The sequence below is a fragment of the Mastigoproctus giganteus genome, chromosome 12 (genome assembly GCF_048544385.1).
Source record: "Mastigoproctus giganteus isolate SK-2022 chromosome 12, ASM4854438v1, whole genome shotgun sequence".
NCBI classification, from domain to species: Eukaryota; Metazoa; Arthropoda; class Arachnida; order Uropygi; family Thelyphonidae; genus Mastigoproctus; species Mastigoproctus giganteus.
In genome coordinates, this window is record NC_143586.1 from 57,550,202 (window position 1) to 57,571,266 (window position 21,065).

General features: G+C 38.5%; 1 protein-coding gene across 2 annotated transcripts in view; it reads right to left on the reverse strand.

The window, feature by feature from the left end:
• Nucleotides 1–21,065, reverse strand: part of LOC150077087 (protein Churchill-like) — an 86,806-nt gene that overhangs the window by 37,297 nt on the left and 28,444 nt on the right. For both annotated transcript variants that reach the window (XM_090386477.1, XM_090386476.1), the window contains exon 3: nt 10,577–10,647. In XM_090386477.1, coding sequence (XP_090242603.1) covers nt 10,577–10,647 — 71 coding nt within the window. The remainder of the gene's footprint in view (nt 1–10,576; nt 10,648–21,065) is intronic.

Sequence of the window (21,065 nt, forward strand, 5' to 3'; positions counted from 1 at the left end):
CTCTCAGGGTAACTCGAAAATTTTTTTTTAGCTGGTGCAGCATAAGCCTCAGGCTTCCTTGCATTATATGGCTAGTAATAATAAGTAATGCAGGACCATCCAGACAGAAATGCAATTACACTGCAGTCACAGCATGCATCTGCCAAGGGATGGGTTTGACTAACCAATTAATAGGTCAGGTTTACCACAGGAAGGTCTCTGCTTCAACTACCTTTTTACTAAATTCCCATCGATCACTCAAGAGAAGCTAAAATAAGGTATTTTTGTTGAACTTTAAATTCACAAACTGATGAGGGAGTGAGATTTTGAGGAGTGAGATTCTATGAATAAAAGAAAAAAACAGGCAGGCAAGGATTAGTTTTAGGTCTGTTGTTAAGAACTTCTTAGGGAACACCAAGGATCCAGACTACAAAAATATAGTTGAAAATATGTTGGCAAACTTCAAGAAGCTGGGCTGCAACATGAGTGAAAGGTAAAAATTTTTTCACTTCCACATCAACTACTTCCCAGAAAATCTAGGAAGTATCAGCAAAGAACAGGATGAGAGGTTATTAAAGACATGGCGATGAGGTATCAGGGAAGGTGGAATGGCAACAAGATGGCTGACTATTAATGGATGCTGAAGAGGGACTGAAAGTAGAAGAATCTGCAAGAAAATCAAAGAAATGAAAATTTGACCCATTATAGATCAGTTTTTAAAATGAGAGGTGTCTTTAGTGGAATTTTTATCACGTGGAATTTTAATAGTGTTTTCAATGTGTATTAATTATAAAAGTCTGGCAAAAGTAGCATTTTGTTATAATTTCAGTGTAAAAATTCTGCCAAATTAATAAATTTTCTTTTATGATTTTTGAAGAAACCTTACATGATGGAAACAAATGGAAGTTATTTCTGAAATCAGCAGCATCAGAAAATGATGACTCTTTTCTGAGGAAACATTCATGAATTATTTTCAAAATGTAGAGTAGTGATAAGTGGCAACTGAGGTTTAATATTGGCAAATATAAGGTACTTCATTTGGGTAGCAATAATCTCATAATAACATACCACTTGGGTGGTACCAAACTGAAGTTAGTGGAAAATAAAAAAGGTCGAGGGGTAACTGTACAGTCCAAGATTAAATTTGCTGAGCAATGCAGATGGGCTGCTAGGACAGCTCATGGGGTTCTGTTAATGATATGTAGGAACTTTGCCAGCAGGGACAATGAGGTGATCATCCCATTGTATAAAGCAATGGTTTGGTTGCATCTTGTGTGTATGACTGTTGGATGTAAAGAAGCAATTATTCATGGATGCTTACTGTTCAAGAAAGTGACCAGACAGTGGGTCCCAAGGATGCTAATATTCAACCGGGAGTGGTACATGTTGCTGTTTCCACCCAGCTGAACCAGTCTAAACTAGAGGAAAATTGATTTTTGCACTGCTTCTATTGGAATGAGCTGCAGCCTGGAAAACAAGATGCAGGGTATTTCAGAGACTGCTGGGAGTCATTGTGGTACAAGTAAATACATGGGTTGTGTTAGGGAAGCTAAGAATAGGAACAGGTGCATGTATACTTGCGTATACACCAATGCTAGGAGTTTGGTAAATAAATTTGATGAATTTGAGGTATTGATCAAAACATCAAAGGCAGATATTGTTGGGATATCAGAGACGTGGTGTCACACAGATATAAGGAATGCAGAACTGGAATTTGGGGAGTACAATGTGTACAGAAAGGATAGACAGGATAGGAAGGGAGGAGGGCTTATGCTATTAGTTAAGAAACACATAAAATCCAAGGAAGTGAAGCCAGTAGACATTGCTAGACAGTGCAGTGTCGAGTCAGTTTGGTGTGACATAAGCATTGGGAGATCAAAATTGAGAGTAGGAGTGTGCTATAGGCATAATGACTCTGATGAGTATAATAAGAAACTGTACAGGGAAATAGAGTGGACCAGTAAATCGGAGCGTCTTATAATGGGAGATTTAAATTTCTCGGGATATTGACTGGAATTTGTGGGTTGGTCACTCACATTAGCAAGGCTTTTGTGGATTTATCGGATGATTGTTTTCTACATCAGCATGTTCGGGAGGCAATTAGAGGGAGTAATGCTCTTGATCTCATTATCAGTAGTGATTCTTCGTGCATTAAGAATCTGCAGATAAAGCAACCACTAGGTGGCAGTGATCACAGTGTGCTGAAGTGGGATTTACTCAAAGAGGTAACTATCATCAGGAGTAAAGGGAAGGGTTTTTGCTTTCGTAAAGGTGACTACGGTGGTCTGAGACAGTATTTAAATTCTATACAGTGGGACCAACTGATGATGTTACCAACAGAAAATTCAAAATGGGAGGCATTCAAAGACTTAATCTGGAAGCTATTAGGCTTTACATACCAACTAAGAAATATTGTTCAAGGATTAGGCCTAAATGAATGTCAGATGAACTAATGAGACATGTGACAGAAAACAAAAATGCATGGGATACATATAAATTAATGGGTGACATGGAAGCCTATGAGAGATATAAGCTGGTCTGTAACCAAGTCACAAAGGAGATTAGGCAGGCAAAGGCAGATTACGAGAAATCTTTGGCAAAGGATGCAAAGAAAAACAGCAAAGAGTTCTTTACCTATGTAATCTAGAAAGAAAGGGATGAATCAGATTAGTTCACTGGATATTGATGGTTCAACTGTTGATGATCCTGCTCAGGTGGCTAACAAACTAAATGAGTATTTTGTATCTACATTCACACATGAGGAGTTATTCAGGGAGGGGAATGCCAGAGGTGAATTAAACTCTGACGGTGAGCTAGATGATTTTGTAATAACTGAGAGGAAAGTGGAGGAGAAATTGTTGAAGATAAATATAAAAAAGGCACCCGGGGTGGATGGGATCTATCCAGTTATATTAAAGGAGGCAGCAAAGGAAGTAAGCAAACCCTTAGCCATAATTATGAGAGCTTCCTTGGACTCAGGGGAAGTACCCATGGACTGGAGATGTGCAAATGTGACCCCAATTCACAAAGGAGGATCAAAGGGTGACACAAGTAATTATAGACCTGTTAGTTTAACTTCTGTTCCAGGGAAATTAATGGAGGCACTGGTTAAAGAAGCACTGCAGGATCATCTAGACAAGACTTCAGTTACAGCTCAGACACAGTATGGTTTTGTTAAGGAAAAGTCTTGTCTTACCAATTTGACTGGATACTATGATGTGGTCATAAAGGAACTGGATGCAGGGAATAACTTTGGTATCATATATTTGGATCTTAGAAAAGCTTTTGATACTGTTGCACATGGAAGACTGCTGCAATGGATAAAGGGATGGTTGAGTGGGAGAAGACAGATAGTGGTAATCAATGGACACTGCTCTTCGTGGACTAATGTTATTAGTGGAGTCCCTCAGAGTTCAGTGTTTGATGATCCTGCTCAGGATCATCCATTGTTGTTTTCTGTATTTATAAATGATATTGATGATGGTATATCAAGCTTAATGTCCAAGTTTGCAGACAATATGAAGGTTGGCAAGGTTGTTAAGGACACTAATGACAGTAAGCTGCTGCAACAGGATCTAGAGAAGTTGAGCAGATGAGCTGAGAGGTGGCAAATGAAGTTTAACATTGACAAATGTAAAGTACTACATATGGGAAGCAGTAACCTCAGAGTAACGTATCAACTCTGTGGTACTACACTGACAGTGGTAGAGAATGAAAAGGAACTGGGGTAATTGTGCAGGTAGATATGAAGTTTTCTGAGCAGTGCAGACTGTCTTCAAGAGTAGCTCGTAGTGTCTTGTCAATGATATACAGGAATTTTTATAGCAGGGATAAAGAAGTGATTATCCCCTTGTATAAGTCAATGGTCAGGCCACACCTTGAGTACCGTATACAGGTCTGGAGGCATCATTTTAAGAAGGATGTAGAGCTGTTGGAACGAGTACAGAGAAGGGCAACAAAATTAGTGAATGGAATGAAGGGTTGCTCTTACGAAGAAATGCCTAAGTGTTGTAGATTACAGTGTCTGGAGACAAGGCACCTGCGAGGTGATCTGATTGAGGTGTATAAAGCCTTGAATGGTTTGAGCATGCTCAATGCTGATGGGATTTTTCCTCTTGCTCAGAATAATCACCTGAGAAGGCATAAATTCAAATTGAGGCTAGATATGCGGAAGTTTGCCTTTAGCCAGTGGGTATTTGATTGGTGGAACAGACTTCCATCTTTTGTTATGGAAGTTGGTAGCCTAAATAAATTTAAGGCTGAGCTGAACAGGTATTTGGAACGAACGGAGGGGTGAAATGGGAGAGGTTTTTTTTATTTTTTTTTTTTATTTTGGGTGATGCTGCATAAGCTTGCTTTCTTGCATCATATGCCAATGCTAATGCTAAAATGTGCTTCTGAGGCAAAAGTGATTTGAGGCAAGGCATAGTTATACTACTTCACTTCAGAATTAAAGAGGCCCTAGAATAGACTGATACTCAGGATCCCAACTACCCAACAAATTCATAACTTAGCATTCAGCTGGAAAGATCATGGCAAGCATTTCTTGGAATTCAAGGTGATAGAAATTCTGGGAATTACTACCACCTCAAGCAACAGTTAATATTCAGAATTACAGCAACTTGTTTCTCAATGATGGGTATACACCTGTTCACAAGAAAATGCTTGTGAAAGCAAAAGGGAAACCATTCTGGTGCACAACAATGTAAGTACATACACAGAAAATCTGGCATCAATTACATTAGCAATCCTGGGGCAAAAAATCATGACTACCCTCCTTAAAGTCTGTGTTCAGTTTCTGGTGATTATCACTTTTTTCGGGCCAATGAAGGAGTACCTGAGAAAACAAAATTTCAGGATGGATGATGAACTCAAGTAGAGTTTCCTAAACTGGTTATGCAGTCAACTTACTTCTGTGCCGCTTCCATAATACCAGCATCCTGCCAAGGCAATGGCAAAAATATGCCAGAGAGAGAGAGAGAGAGAGAGAGAGAGAGAGAGAGAGAGAGAGAGAGAGAGAGAGAGAGAGAGAGTGTGTGTGCACGCACATCGCACATACATGCTGTGTTTTTGTAAAAAAAAAAAAAGTCCAGGTCAACCCTGAAAAACCCTCAGTATTTCACAAGAGTAATAACTGTATTTTGGAGTTTAGGGCAGAAACACAAACTACTCTTTCAATGGCACTACTTCTCTACTGGTTCCTGAATGATGAAGTTTGCCTCTACACATCTTAAAACAAAAATTTGCCATGAGAATGATGTGAAAATTTTCAACGTTGCTTAAGCCTCTGTCAACTACATTCGAACTTGTTTATAACAAACATCAAGGAACCAACATTAATTTCCTCGATATAACCATTACTCACTATATAAGTAAGTGATAGTGATACCATTACTTGCTATATAAGTGATAGTGATACCATTACTCGCTATATAAGTGATAGTGTGATACTCGCAATATAAAGAATAGCAATGTGTACTTATAAATAGCAGAGAAGGCATAATTCAAATAGCAGAAGACTACTATAGAGAATTATACAAGGAGCGAGGGAATGATGCCAGCAGTGGGGAAGATTAGTTAGTTAGTAATTTGGTTTTTAGGAGCATTAGCAACTAAGGCGATATTGCTCCAGGATATGCGGTGGTCATTCCTTGACCTTTCCGCATCCTCCGTATTTGGTGTTGACGGGCTCGAACCCCGGTCTAATCAAGAAGCGTGCGCTACGCACTGCTGTGTGGGGAATATGGATCGCAAATTAGCAATACATTCGACATACCCAATATTCTTCCTGATGAGGTAGAACACGCATTGAAGAAAATGAAGAATCAGAAAGCCCCGGGGGGAAGATGAAGTTACTGTAGAGTTGTTAAAATTGGGAGGAAGAGACATAACACAAAAACTGGAAAGGCTCTTCACAAAGTGCATTAGAAAAGGTGTGATGCCTAAGCAGTGGAATAATGCAATCATAGTTCTGCTGCATAAGAAAAGAGATAAATCAGAAATTGCAAATTACAGACCAATTAACTTGTTATCCCATATCTACAAGTTGTTCACAAGGGTCATTACTAACAGATTAGAAAGAAAGAATACTTGATGAGAATCAACCGAGAGAGCAAGCTGGCTTTAGGACAGAATTCTCAACTATGGATCACCTTCACGTAATATCACAGCTAATGAAGACAGCAAATGAATTTAAAACACCATTATGCCTGGTATTTATGGATTATGGAGGAAGAGACATAACACAAAAACTGGCAAGGCTCTTCACTGGACACTGTTCATCGTGGACTAATGTTATTAGTGGAGTCCCTCAGGGCTCAGTGTTGGGTCCATTATTGTTTTCTGTATTTATAAATGATATTGATGATAGTATATCAAGCTTAATGTCCAAGTTTGCAGATGATACAAAGGTTGGCAGGGTTGTCAAGGACACTACTGACACTATGCTGCTGCAACAGGATCTGGAAAGGTTGAGCAGATGGGCTGAGAGGTGGCAAATAAAGTTTAACATTGACAAATGTAAAGTACTACACATGGGAAACAGCAACCCCAGAGCAACGTATCAACTCTGTGGTACTACACTGACAGTGGTAGAGAATGAAAGGGACTTGGGGGTGGTTGTGCAGGCAGATATGAAGTTCTCTGAGCAGTGCAGACGGGCTGCAAGAGTAGCTCATGGAGTATTGTCAATGATATACAGGAATTTTTCCAGCAGGGATAAGGAGGTGATTATTCCCTTGTATAAGGCAATGGTCAGGCCACACCTAGAGTACTGTATACAGGTCTGGAGGCCTCATTTCAAGAAGGATGTAGAGCTGCTGGAACGAGTACAGAGAAGGGCAACAAGATTAGTGAATGGAACAAAAGGGTGCTCTTACGAAGAAAGGCTTAAGTTTTGCAAATTACAGTCTGGAGACTAGGCACCAGCGAGGTGATCTGATAGAGGTGTATAAAGCTTTGAATGGTTTGAGCATTCTCAATGCTGATGGGATTCTTCCTCTAGCTCAGAATAATCACCTGAGAGGGCATAAATTCAAATTGAGGAAAGACAGATGTAGGATAGACGTACGGAAATTTGCCTTTAGCCAGCGGGTGGTTGGTTGGTGGAACAGACTTCCATCCCTTGTAGTGGAGGTTGATAGCCTAAATAAGTTTAAGGCTCAGCTGGACAGGTATTTTGAACGAACAGAGGGGTGAAGTGGGTTTTTTTTTTTTTTTTTTGGCTGGTGCTGCATAAGCTTGCTTTCTTGCATCAAATGCCTCTACTAATGCTAATGCTAATGAAAAGGCATTTGACTCCATACAGCATAAGGCAATGTTTCAGGCACTGGAAAGACAAGGCATAGATACCCCATATATTATGATTTTGAAGAAAATATATGAGAACCCTACCTCCTTTATTAGACTAGACAAAGACAGTAGGAAATTTAAAATCGAGAAAGAAGTTCGACAAGGTGGCACAATATCTCCGAAGCTGTTTACTGCTACCCTTGAGGAAGATTTCAGAAGATTAGACTGGTCGCAGAAAGGAGTCAATGTGAATGGAGAATACCTAAACCATTTACGATTTGCAGATGACATTGTGGTCATAAGCCTTGATCCCAAAGAATTGGAGGAAAGAGGAAAATCTTAATCAGTTATGCACAGTTAGTAAGGATTTTGGACTAAAGATGAATATGGCTAAAACAAAAGTAATGATGAACAAGTATGCCACAGAAAGGGACATAATGATTGAAGGAGCAGTAATTGAAAAGGTGGAGTCATATACTTATCTGGGACAAGTTATTAGCTGTAATAATGATAAATGGGTGGAAGTATAGAGAAGAATAAATTTTGGATGGATAGCATTCAGGAAATATAGTCACATACTGAAGAGCAATATCTCAGTTTGTCTGAAACATAAAATAATGAACCAATGTATACTCCCGATCATGACTTATAAAAGTGAAACTTGGGCACTCACCAAAAGAATGGAAGAAAAGCTAAGAACTACACAGCAAAGAATGGAAGAAAAGCTGAGAACTACACAGCAAAGAATGGAACGAATTATATTGGGAATCAGACTGGTAGATAAGAAGAGAAACATATGGATTAGGCAGCAAACTCAAGTAAAGGACATTCTTACCAAAACTAAAGAACTAAAATGGTCTTGGGCAGGACACATAGCTCGAAGACACGATGACAGATGGACTAAGAAAATAACAGAATGGTACCCAAGAGGAACTAGAAGAAAACCTGAGGACAACGGTGGAGATGGATAGATGAAATTCATGAGTTTATGGGTAGTAAATGGATGGCCATTGCACAAAACAGAAGGAACTGGAAAGTTGTTGTCGAGGCCTTCATCCTGCAGTGGATTGAAAATGGCTGATGATGATGAAGTGATAGTGGAGATGGGGAAACCCCGGAACAGTTAAACAATTAATACTTTATACCAGTGATGAGTTAAATTTACCTCCTATTTTTTTTAAATACTCAATAACTTGATAAAAAGATAGATTCAAAAAACAAAAGAAATATTAAAGAGAAAAAAATAAAATTAGTATATACCTACATATTATTTGTATTAATATGCTTGTATAAATACAATGCACTTAATACTAAACACAATTTATTTCTCTGCAATTAAAAAGAATACTATTTAATAATACACACAATTTCAATTAGTCTTTATTTATGAATCTTAAAATTGATGTTTGTTTTAAAGATTTCACTTTGATATTTCTTATGTTTCCCCTTAAAATACTCAATGCGTTAAAAGTCTCATTACTTGCCTCAGTTCCTTCAAAAAAATTGACTAATGTGTCCATTGCACCTTGAGCTTGTGAAATCATTGGCACTGATTTTGATTCACTTTCAGTTGTCATGTCATCATCACAATCATTATCTTTACTATCACTGTTATAGTCTTTGTTGAGCACAACAACTACAATGTCACTCTCTGTAGGAAGACCACTAGTTAATAAGTTGTCATCGACTCATACAAATTCATCGACGTTATCTATATTAAAACCTACAACGTTGTTACATAGCAACTATTTGGATAATGATAAGTTGTTTTCTTCATTTCCATCTTCTTCATCTATAACTGAAATTTCATTTGAATTTAATTTTGATTTCTTGAAGCAATTCGATATGGTTGTCAAAGTAATGTTGTTCCACGCATCATTCAATAAATTTATAGCATCCAATATCGACATAGACTCAGTAAGCTTTTGTTCTCTTTGACTGATCAGACGTAAAACTAGAAATCTTTTATAAAATCATTTCACGCTCTTGATCACACCTATGTTCATTGGTTGTAAAATTGATGCATCGGGAGGCAGAAACACTAGCTTAATGTTGGACAAATTTTGAATCTGAGGATATGCAGGACAGTTATCAACTAACAAAAAAATTATTTTTCTTCTTTTTTAAGTTTTCCAAGTGAGCCTTTGATTTTTTTCCACCAACACATTTTCCCCCTTTGAATTTAAATGTATTGTCAGGTGTCAAATTATAAAAAAGTCCTGTTTCATCGGCGTTGTAGATGTCTTCGTCATTGAAATCTTTCCTGATTTCTGCCCAAACACGGTCAATCCATTCATTTGCCATTATTGGATCTGCAGATTGAGATTCTACGCTAATTTATTGTTTAGCAAATTTTTCCGCTTGAGCCTACATGATTGGACCATCTATTGAAAATCCAGCACTTCTTTGTGTGGTGAACCCTTCATCAATGTTTGTAACCTCGCACTTCCTAATTTTTTTTTTTTTTTTTCAGTTTTGTTCTTTTCCAGTGCCAATCTGTAAACATCTTTATTCTTTCACAATGATATCGATACACTTGAAGAGGACAAAGAAAGATTTTTACACACTTCAATATTTTTTGCACCACGTTCTAACTCAAGAATAATTTTGACTTTTTCGCAAATCAAGACACTTTCTTTTGTTAGTAGACATGTTTCCGAAGGAAGGGTTCATTTCTAACTGATTTTATTTAAATTGACAGTAAAGTGATCTGCATTCAAAGTTCATAGAAGCCCAAAATGCATATGACGTTTTTAGAAGTCCTGAAATGCATACAAAGTTCTTAGAAGTCCCGTTTCCAAAATTCTTAGAAGTCCTGAAATAAATTTATGGTTCAGTGAATACAAGACAATCTGTAAATAGGGTAATGCAACAAGCGGAACGGCAAGGTCATAAACCGGCTGTTAATCCGATGCAGGTGGTCATAAAGCTAAGTTGCCCTATTCATTTTCGTCTATTCCAAGAATTAGGTTTTTTCGACTACCTGAGCACTTAAGTTGGTTGATTTAAAGATTTATTAGGTGCATCGGCAACTACAGCCATAGTGCACCAGAGCAATTAAGAATGTTTGTATAGTTACCAAAATTTGTTTGGTATATCCGTGTAGTATGCTCATTATAACAGTGAGTGATTGTATGGGAATTAAAATAAATAAATTAAAATCATTATGGCTTTTTGCTCATTACAGCTGTGATCTCATTATTTCTGTGCTCGTTATAACGAAGTTCAACTGTATTTTAACATTACTTAACAAATGTGCATTCCTACAAATAATCATTTTAAAATCACAAAAAAAAATGCTTCTTACCTGATAATCCCCTTCTACACGAAATACAAATTCATGCTTAGCAACTAGATGATTACAGTTTTGACATATGTCTAATAAAAAAAAATAATAAAAATTATTACTTGAACAATTAACAAGTAACAGAAGAAATTATTATTATTAGTAAATATTTAACTGTAAGGAGAATTCAAGCAGTTTAAAGAATATTAGAGCTTAAAAGTTATAATACAGGGTGATTCAAAAAGAACTTTACAACTTCGTAAGTGTATAGAAATTTATTCAGGAGACATATATAATTTATTGAACTGTCATATTGTAGCAAAAAACATCAAGTTTTACTGACGTAGTGATGTAGCACTGAATTCTGTCACTGTGAGCACCAGTGGCTTGCATCTCAAAAATGGCTACTTGTATAGACTACTTTCACGTTTCATGTTAGTGGTAGAGTTAACACCCACAACTGCAGGATTTGGGCCGGCGAAAACCCGTGTGCACGTCTGGAACATGTTCATGACAGCACAAAGGTGAATGTCTTTTGCACCCTCAGCAAAGTAAAAGTTTACGGACCCTTCTTTTTCCATGAGACAACCATCAACAGTATTGTGTATCTGCATATGCTGGAAAATTTTCTCATTCCACAGTACGATGAAGGACGCTTTCACTTTCAGTAAGATGGAGCACCTCCTCACTACCTGACAGAGGTAAGGGAATTCCTCAATAAATGTTTCCCAGGTTGGTGGATTGGTCGAGCAGGGCCACCTCGTTCCCCAGATTTGACACCTCTAGAATTTTTTCTATGGGGTTTCATTAAAGATCGAGTATTTGTTCCATCCTCACCTACCAATCTTGCCAAGCTCGAAACTAAAATCACCACTGCAGTTACAGAAGTTACGCCGGATATGTTACGTCACATTTGGAAGGAAACTGAGTTCAGATGGGATGTCTGCCGTATCACCAATGGCAGTCACATCGAACCAAAATGACTGTTCTAGGTAAAAGTTGATGTTTTTTGCTACAATATGACAGTTCAATAAATTATATAAGTATCCTGAATAAATTTCTATACACTTAAGAAGTTGTAAAGTCCTTTTTGAATCATCTTGTATAGCTATATAGTCTCAGAGCTATATGGCCTCAAAGAAATTGTGAGAAGTTTATAGAACTATCTTGTCCTTTCATATGTCTTTGATCAGCAGGATTTACCCTGCTTAGATAATAAGCAGGTCTTAATACTCAATACTCAGAGCCTCAAGCTTCACAACAGAATAAACTGCCTTTATAACGAGTTGCCCTGGTATTGCACTAATTTAAACAGATGGCTCAATGGAAAGATGAACTGGCCATTTTTTTAAAACAGTGCTTTCTAACACAAGGTTCATTTTTTCATATTGTACAGCCTAGGGCCATGTTGGTAGCTCTAAGTATTGTGTCCTTCCCTTACCCCTGAGTTAAAAGTAGCATGCTATGAAATATAGTTTCACACTTACTTGAAAATGTCTGTCTTCTGTCTTTAGTAATATTCGATTTCTGTGTATTGCCTTATGATGTTTTATGTATTTCCCTTAATATTTAACAATATTATTACAACCATGTAATAAGAATGCTAATTAGTTCATGTAATAATAATGTTGGAATTTCATATTTCATATTTAGAATTAGCATTAGCAGTGGCAAATGATGCGACAAAGCAAGCTTATAGAGCAGCAACCAAAAAAAAAAAAAAAAAATGGTACCTCCCATTTCACCTATTCATTCCCTCCAATCAGGGCCAGATTTCCCATTAGGCACTGCAGGCACAGTGCCTAGGGCCTATGAAGAAAGGGAAAAAAAAAAAAAAAAAACAACAGTTAACTCTTTTCACTGTGACTAACAAAAAACGAGCTGAGAAAATGTGTGCAATCAACTCTAAGAACTTCAATTCAATATCCATACGCTATCTAGAGACTATTCTCAAAAGTAGAAGAATTAAAGTTGTTGTTATGGGGGTTTGATGGTGAATAAGCTGCTATGACTATTATAGCCTATTCATTTATAATATAAGAGGGCGCTGAATCTCTTTAAAAGTTACAGCTATCAGTTACAGGCTCTGCAAAAACGATAAATGTTTACCTGTTATTTACATGATTGTTATTTTATATTGTACTTAATACGTAGTCATATAGTTATAGTTACGCTGGTTATTTTTTATTTTTAATTTAGATAAAGAGTTTTTGTGGATTTTACTTACGATAGGTAAAACCGTTATTTCGTTCCATTTTTGTAGCCATTGTTTTTGGATATAGTGGTAGGGAATTCAAATTTTTTAATTGAGGTAGCTAGGTAGCTCTAACGCATAATTATATAGTAATACGCTTCACTGTTTCTATTTAATAGTTTCTATTCAAATACTACTGACATTTAATTTATTGATTTTATTAATTTAAACTACCATGCCCCAAACTAGAGCAGCAAAGCAACGGGCACAAAGTGGCAGGAGTGCTGTGACTCGGGGGAGAACTGAGGGGGGCAATTCTCCAACGCATCACAGCCTAAAGAAATGTGCAACTTGTGAAATGTTTGCCGAACTCTCTGGAACGGAACATGATATTGCCATGGGGGATGTCTTTGTGTGTGCGCGATGCAAGGAGTGTATCGAAATCAGGCAACAACTCAGCGTTCTTATGGGCCTATATGAGAGCTTGAAGGACAGGGTGGATGCCCTCGAAGGAACTAAATTGAGGGGCCCATCAGGCTCTCAGCTGCCCACATCAACGCCAGAGCTTGCACTTGGTCATCACGCAACACAGCGGCAACCCCTAAGGCAGAATGCGCTGGTCCCACAGGAACTAGTTGTTGTTGGTGACTCTATTGTCAGGGAAACGGGGAACATGCTATGTAAAAAGGATAGGTGGAACAGGACCAGGGTATGTCTGCCAGGGGCAAAGGTTGATGACGTTGTAGAGCGGATATCATCTTTCAAGGGCACAAAAGGTGATATAGTTGTACACGTTGGCACTAATGATATTAAGAGTAGGAGACCGGCAGAATTACTCAACAAGTACAGGTCACTGTTGAAAAAAAGCCGTGAAATAGGGTTGAATTTGAAAGTGTCTGCAATTCTGCCCAGACACGATAGGAGGGAGTACATGATGAGAGCCTTGTCGATCAATTCGGCCCTGGAAGGATTGTGCAAGGCTCAAGGGGTAGAATTTTTTTCAGCCTGGACTGTACTTGTTAACAGGAGAGATTGCTTCTACAGGGATGGGATACACTTAAATAGAAAGGGTGCAAGAATATTTGCTGATGCTATCGAGGCAGTGTTAGGTGGGTCGGAAAACTGCTAGTTTGGGGGGATACAAAGACTAATAGTTTAACAGTAACCGCAGGCAGAGGTGAAGGTGATTCTTGCACAACTTCTATTAGAATAAGAAGCGACCTGGAGCGAGGGGTGTTGGGGGTTTCAGGGACGGATGGCAGTCATCATGGAATAGTTGGGTATATGGGATGTGTTAGGGTAACAAGGAATAGGCATAGGAGCATGTATGCTTGCATGTATACCAATGCTAGAAGTATAGTAAATAAATTTGATGAATTTGAAGTGTTGGTCAAGACATCAAAGGCGGATATTGTTGGGATAGCAGAGACGTGGTGTCACAAAGATATAAGGAATGCAGAACTGGAATTTGGGGAGTACAATGTGTACAGAAAGGATAGACAGGACAGAAAGGGAGGGGGTGTTATGCTGTTAATTAAGAAAAACATAAAATCAAAGGAAGTGCACCCAGTTAATATAGATGAACAGTGCTCTGTTGAGTCAATTTGGTGCGAGATAAGCACTGCGAAAGGAAAAATAAGGGTAGGAGTGTGTTATAGGCCTAATGACTTGAATGAGTACAATGAACAATTGTACAGAGAAATAGAGTGGGCCAGTAAATCTGAATGTCTTATAATGGGGGATTTTAACTTCCCAGATATTGACTGGAACTTGTGGGTTGGTCACTCACACACCAGTCAGACTTTTGTGGATTTATTGGATGATTGTTTTCTGCAGCAGCATGTTCGAGAGGCAACCAGAGAAAGTAATACTCTTGATCTGGTTATCAGCAGTGATCATTCGTGTATTAAGAATTTGCAGATAAAGGAACCACTAGGTGGCAGTGATCACAGTGTGCTGAAGTGGGATTTACTCAAAGAGGTAACTACCGTCAGGGGTAAAGGAAAGGGTTTTTGCTTCCGTAAAGGGGAGTACAGTGGTCTCAGACAGTTTTTAAATTCTGTACAGTGGGATCAACTGACGATGTTACCAACAGTAAATTCTAAGTGGGAAGCATTCAAGGAATTAATCGTGGAAGCTACTAGACTTTATATACCGATTAAGAAATATCGTTCAAGGTTTAGGCCTAAATGGTTATCAAATGAACTAATGAGACTCGTGACAGAGAAGAAAAATGCATGGGATGCATATAAATTATCAGGTGACGCAGAAGCCTGTGGCAGATATAAGCTAGTCTGTAATCAGGTCACAAAGGAGGTTCGGCAGGCGAAGGCGGATTACGAGAAATCTTTGGCAAAGGATGCTAAGAAAAACAGCAAGGATTTCTTTACTTATATAAACTCTAAAAGGAAGGGGATGAATATGATTGGTCCACTTGACATCGATGGTTCGACTGTTGATGATCCTGCTCAGATAGCAAACAAACTGAATGAGTATTTTGCATCTACATTCACACGTGAGGAATTATTACAGTTTGAAAATGGAAGAAGGTTATCAAATTGTAGCAGTGTGCTTAATGATTTTGTAATAACTGAGAGCAAAGTGGAGGAGAAATTGTTGAAGTTAAACATAAGAAAGGCACCTGGGGTGGATGGGATCTATCCAGTTATTTTAAAGGAGGCGGCAAAGCAACTAAGCAAACCCTTAGCCATAATTATGAGAGCATCCTTGGACTCAGGGGAGGTTCCCACGGACTGGAGATGTGCAAATGTGTCCCCAATTCACAAAGGTGGATCGAAGGGTGACACGAGTAATTACAGACCAGTTAGTTTAACTTCTGTTCCGGGTAAAATAATGGAGTCACTGGTTAAAGATGCATTGCAGGATCATCTAGACAAGACTGCAGCAATAATTCAAACACAGCATGGGTTTGTTAAGGGAAAGTCTTGTCTGACAAATTTGATTGGTTATTATGATGTGGTCACAAAGGAACTGGATGCGAAAAATAATTTTGATATCATATACTTGGATTTCAGGAAAGCTTTTGACACTGTTGCGCATGGAAGACTACTGTACAAATTGGAGCAGAATGGTATTAAGGGTAAGTTGCTACAATGGATAAAAGGATGGTTAAGTTATGTTATTGTTATTTGGTTTTTAGGAGCATTAGCAACTAAGGCCATATTGCTCCGGGATATGCGGTGGTCATTCCCTGAATGACCTTTCCGCATCCTCCGTATTTGGTGGTGACGGGCTCGAACCCCGGTCTAATCAAGAAGCGTGTGCTACGCACTGCTGCTCCTTCCCACCTGGCGATGGTTAAGTGGGAGAAGACAGAGGGTGGTAATCAATGGGTGCTGCTCTTCATGGACTAATGTTATTAGTGGAGTCCCACAGGGTTCGGTGTTGGGTCCACTGTTGTTTTGTGTATTTATCAATGATATTGATGAAGGTATATCAGGCTTAATGTCGAAGTTTGCAGATGACACAAAGGTTGGCAGGGTTGTTAATGACAGTAATGGCAGTGTGCTACTGCAACAGGATCTAGATAATTTGGGCAGATGGGCTAAGAAGTGGCAACTGAAGTTCAACCTTGACAAATGCAAAGTACTGCATATGGGTAGAAGTAACCCCAGAGAAACGTACCAACTGTGTGGTACTACACTTAAGGTGGTAGAAAATGAAAAAGACCTGGGAGTAATTGTGCAGTCAGATATGAAGTTTTCTGAGCAATGCAGACAGGCTGCTAGGGCAGGTCATGGGGTTTTGTCAATGATATATAGGAATTTTGCTAGCAGGGAAAAGGAGGTGATTGTCCCTCTGTATAAGGCAATGGTCAGGCCACGCCTTGAGTACTGCGTACAGGTCTGGAGGCCTCATTTTAGGAAGGATGTAGATTTGCTTGAGCGTGTACAGAGAAGAGCAACACGATTGGTGAGGGGAATGAAGGGATTCTCTTACCAAGAGAGGCTTAAGTTCTGCAAATTTCAGTGGCTGGAGACTAGGCACCTGCGCGGTGATCTGACTGAGGTCTATAAGGCCTTGAATGGGTTGAGCACGCTGAATTCTGATGGGATCCTTCCACTTGTTCAGATTACGAACCTACGGGGACATAAGTTCAAATTAAGAAAGGACAGATGTAGAATAGATGTGCGGAAATTTGCCTTTAGCCAGCGGGTGGTTAATTGCTGGAACAAACTTCCATCTGTCGTTGTGGAAGTTGATAGGTTAAATAAATTTAAGGAGGAACTGGACAGGCATTTGGAGGGAATGGTGTGATGATTTTTTTTTTTTTTTTTTTTTTGGCTGATGCTGCATAAGCTCCTACACTTGCTTTCTTGCATCATGTGCCACTACTACTACTACTACTACTATAAGGAAATGAGAAATTTTCATAAAATCAGAAACGATTATGAAGTTCAGTTCACTTGAGGTAGTTGAAAAATTCCAAAATATTTGCTTGTCACCGATGAGATTCTCTAAAGTTATTGGTTTATCAAGATTTACCAGTGATAGCAGGGTTAAAGTTCTGTCTTGTCTATAGTAGGAGCAGTCAATGAGAATGTGTTTAACAGTCAGATTTATAAAACAATGTGGACACTGTGGTGGATTGTCTCCTGTGAGCAAATATAAAGTTGGGTGAGGTGAGTATGACCTATTCTTGCCCTTGATAGTACTTCCTTATCATCTTGATGTACAGACACTGAAGTGCCAAATTTTCAGATCCTGTTTAAACTTCAAGAGTTTAAACTTCAAGAGTTATTAGTTTGAGAGTGCCAGACTGTTGTCCATTTTGATAGGCATGCAGCATGAATGATTAGTGCATAGTCTGATGCTAGAACAGGGATATTGGTTAAATTTAAGATGGTTGGATTTTTTGCAGCTTTGTTCCAGAATGTGCTGGAACCCAACAGAAGATGACTAGTTGGTGGCTTCTTTAAATCTGTAGTAACAAGTTTCTAATTTCATCAAGAATAGAGTGAACTTTATCTGAGGAATTACATAATGCCATGATTAAGCTGAGGGAATCAGTGTAAATAATAGATTTTAAAGACGAGTCAGAACAGATATTTTCTAAAGCTAATTTAATTGCATATAATTCGGATGAGAAGATACTGAATTCAGAAGGAAGAGATGCTGAAATAGTGGTATTTGGAAATACTGTGGCTGCTCCAATATTTGAATTAGATTTAGAGCCATCTGTGTATACTGGAGACAAATCAATATATATTGGAGTGTGAACAGCATGAAGTTGTCTGACATTTGAAGCTTGAAAAATATTTTTTCCCCATTGACCTCTAGAGGTAAGTGTCAAAGGTTGGTATAGGAGGAGGAACCCATGGTGGTTGAGTACAAGTTACTACCTGTTGTACTGAATGGATGGAAGCATTCCAAACCTGCATCAGTTCAAGAAGGCAAAGACCAGTTGGTTTTACCATGCTAAGGTTTATTTCTGTAGAGGTTTTCTAATGGTGGATTGAAAGGGTATGACTGAATGGGATGCGAGGCACAACTTTGTATCTTGACAGTGTACTTTAGCAATAGTGATTTCCTATGTAAAGACAGTGGGGGCTCATGAGCATCAATGTAAAGGCTATGTGCTGGCAATGTTCTGAATGCACCAAGTGCAATCCTCATGCACTGTGTTGAACTGAACCAAGCCAGCATAGTGCACTAATTCTGGCAGAATAATAGATGGGACCACCGGTTAATCGAGGCAGCCATTTATTTGGGGCAAATCTTAAAAAACAGAACCCAATCAAGAAAACAGCCAAGGTTTACTTTGCTTAACTGGGACAGCATGCTGTTTAATTGGGGCAGGAGACCACAGCACTGGAGATTACCCTATGATTGTCTCTGACGGTACCACGTGGTTCGGTCGAAATTCTGGGTCACAATCATAAAACAATTAGCAGCCACCTGTTTATTGGGCTTTTCTGTCAGTGAAATCTATCATAAACAGACAGTAAACTCGATCTTACTGAATTTGCAATAATACCGACAGCTGGAATTCTGTGGGTTATTATGGTGAAATGTGTTTACACTTCCATGAAATCTTCAATCATATAAAAAAATTAATTTTCAGATCTTCTCTTCATTCCTATTTTTAAAGCTTTGTAACTTGTTACTCCGTTTCCACTTGTGCATATTGTGTTACTTGCAATTTGTGTGTGCCGTGTCCTTTGTTATTGATTGCTTATCTTTTTACTGTTTTAAATTTTAACCTCCACCCACAAATGTCAGTGAACAGAAATGTCAACTAGTTATTATGTCCATATTACAGTACGTATTAATTATTCCGATTATCACTTATATATTCTTCCAATTTTCACGTATCATTTAATTTTTTAATTGGTAAGGTAATAAAGGGTAAATTTGTGCTTAATATATTTTTACTTTTATAGCCTGTGGACAATATTTCTCCTATTTTCTCTAATTAGAATCACTGTTTAATAGAATTAAAATTCAATTCACAAACGTGATCACGATGACCAGTGCTTACTACACATCGTATAGTGAACGGTACTTTACTATGGTGAGTTCGTCGTAATGTGATTTGATTGTACAGTGAACCAATTGTAAAGGGGGGGGGGTCCATTGTATTTTTAACTATTTACGTGAAACTTCGGATAATTGGGACAGCCGCTTAATCGGGCCAAAATGCACTAGTCCCGATGTGTCCCAAATAACCAGAATGGACTGTATATTATTTGCTTGGTCTGAGGTCTTGGATTGTTGCTGTGTACATTTGATTGTAGCGAAGCGAGGACATTTCTAGCCCGATCAGAAATTGATTTAGTAGCAGGAACTGTGACATCAGCTTGAATGGAGACTGTTTGAAATTTCTTTACAGCATTTGCATAGGTAATACAGTGGATTCCGGTTATTTGGGCCACCAGTTAATCGGGGCAGCCGTTTATTTGGGGCAAATCTTAAAAAACAGAAACCAATCGAGAAAATAGCCAGACAATAGCCAGAGTTTACTTCACTTAATCGGGACAGCATGCCGTTTAATTGGGGCAGGAGACCACAGCACTGGAGATTACCCTACGATTGTCTCCGACGGTACCACATGGTTCAGTTGAAATTCTGGAGGTCACAACCATAAAACAATAAGCAGTCACCTGTTTATTAGGCTTTTCTGTTAGTGAAATCTATCATAAACGGATAGTAAACTCGATCTTACTGAATTTGCGATAACACCGACAGCTGGAATTCTGTGAGTTATTATGGTGAAATGTGTTTACACGTCCATGAAATCTTCAATCATATAAAAAAATTAATTTTCAGATCTTCTCTTCATTCCTATTTTTAAAACTTTGTAACTTGTTACTCAGTTTTCACTTTTAGCATTAGCATTGGCATTAGTAGAGGCATATGATGCAAGAAAGAAAGCTTATGCAGCATCAGCCAGAAAAAAAAAAAAACTTCCACTTCACCCCTCCGTTCGTTCGAAATACCTGTCCAGCTGAGCCTTAAATTTATTTAGGCTATCAATGGATTGGCTGCTGTCTGTACAACAGACTGCTGTCTGAATCTTTGGATTGGCTGCTGTCTGTACAACAGAATCTATGTTGAAGACCAGTTTCTGAACTGGTGTAAGGCAATTGTGCTTCTCTTTCTAAAGCCAGAAAAGGATCCATAATTTCCAAATAATTACCACCCAATTGCACTGGCAAGCTGCTTGTGCAAGATCCTAGAAAGGATAGTCAATGATGGTTATCACCTTTCCAAAATACAATATGGCTTTTGAAGGAACAGGTCAGTACTCAACCTAATAGGACTGGAAACATCTATTCGAGATGCATTCCTGAAATATGAGCACCAGGTATCAATTTTCTTTGATATGGAAAAAAAGTATGACATGGCTTGGAGATTTGGCACCTCCGTAGCCAGGTGGGCAGGAGCAGCAGTGCATAGCACACACTTCTTGATTAGACCAGGGTTCGAGCCTGTGACCACCAAATACGGAGGATGCGGAAATGTCAGGGAATGACCACCACATATCCCCGGAGCAATATGGCCTTAGTTGCTAATGCTCCTAAAAAAACACCAAATAAATAACAGCTTGGCGATTTGGAATTTTAAAAGATATTTATAATCTTGGTCTTAGGGTCATCTAGCCCTCTTTGTTAAAAATTTTTTTATTAAACTGCTCCTTTCAAGTACATTTTGGATTCTTTCTCTCTCATCCTTTTTGCCAAGAAGAGGGAGTTCCACAAGGATCAGTTTTGAGTGTTACACTTTTTGCTATTAAAGTTAATTCTATTACTGAACAACTTCCTTGCACCATAAACAGTGCCTGCTTTGTTGATG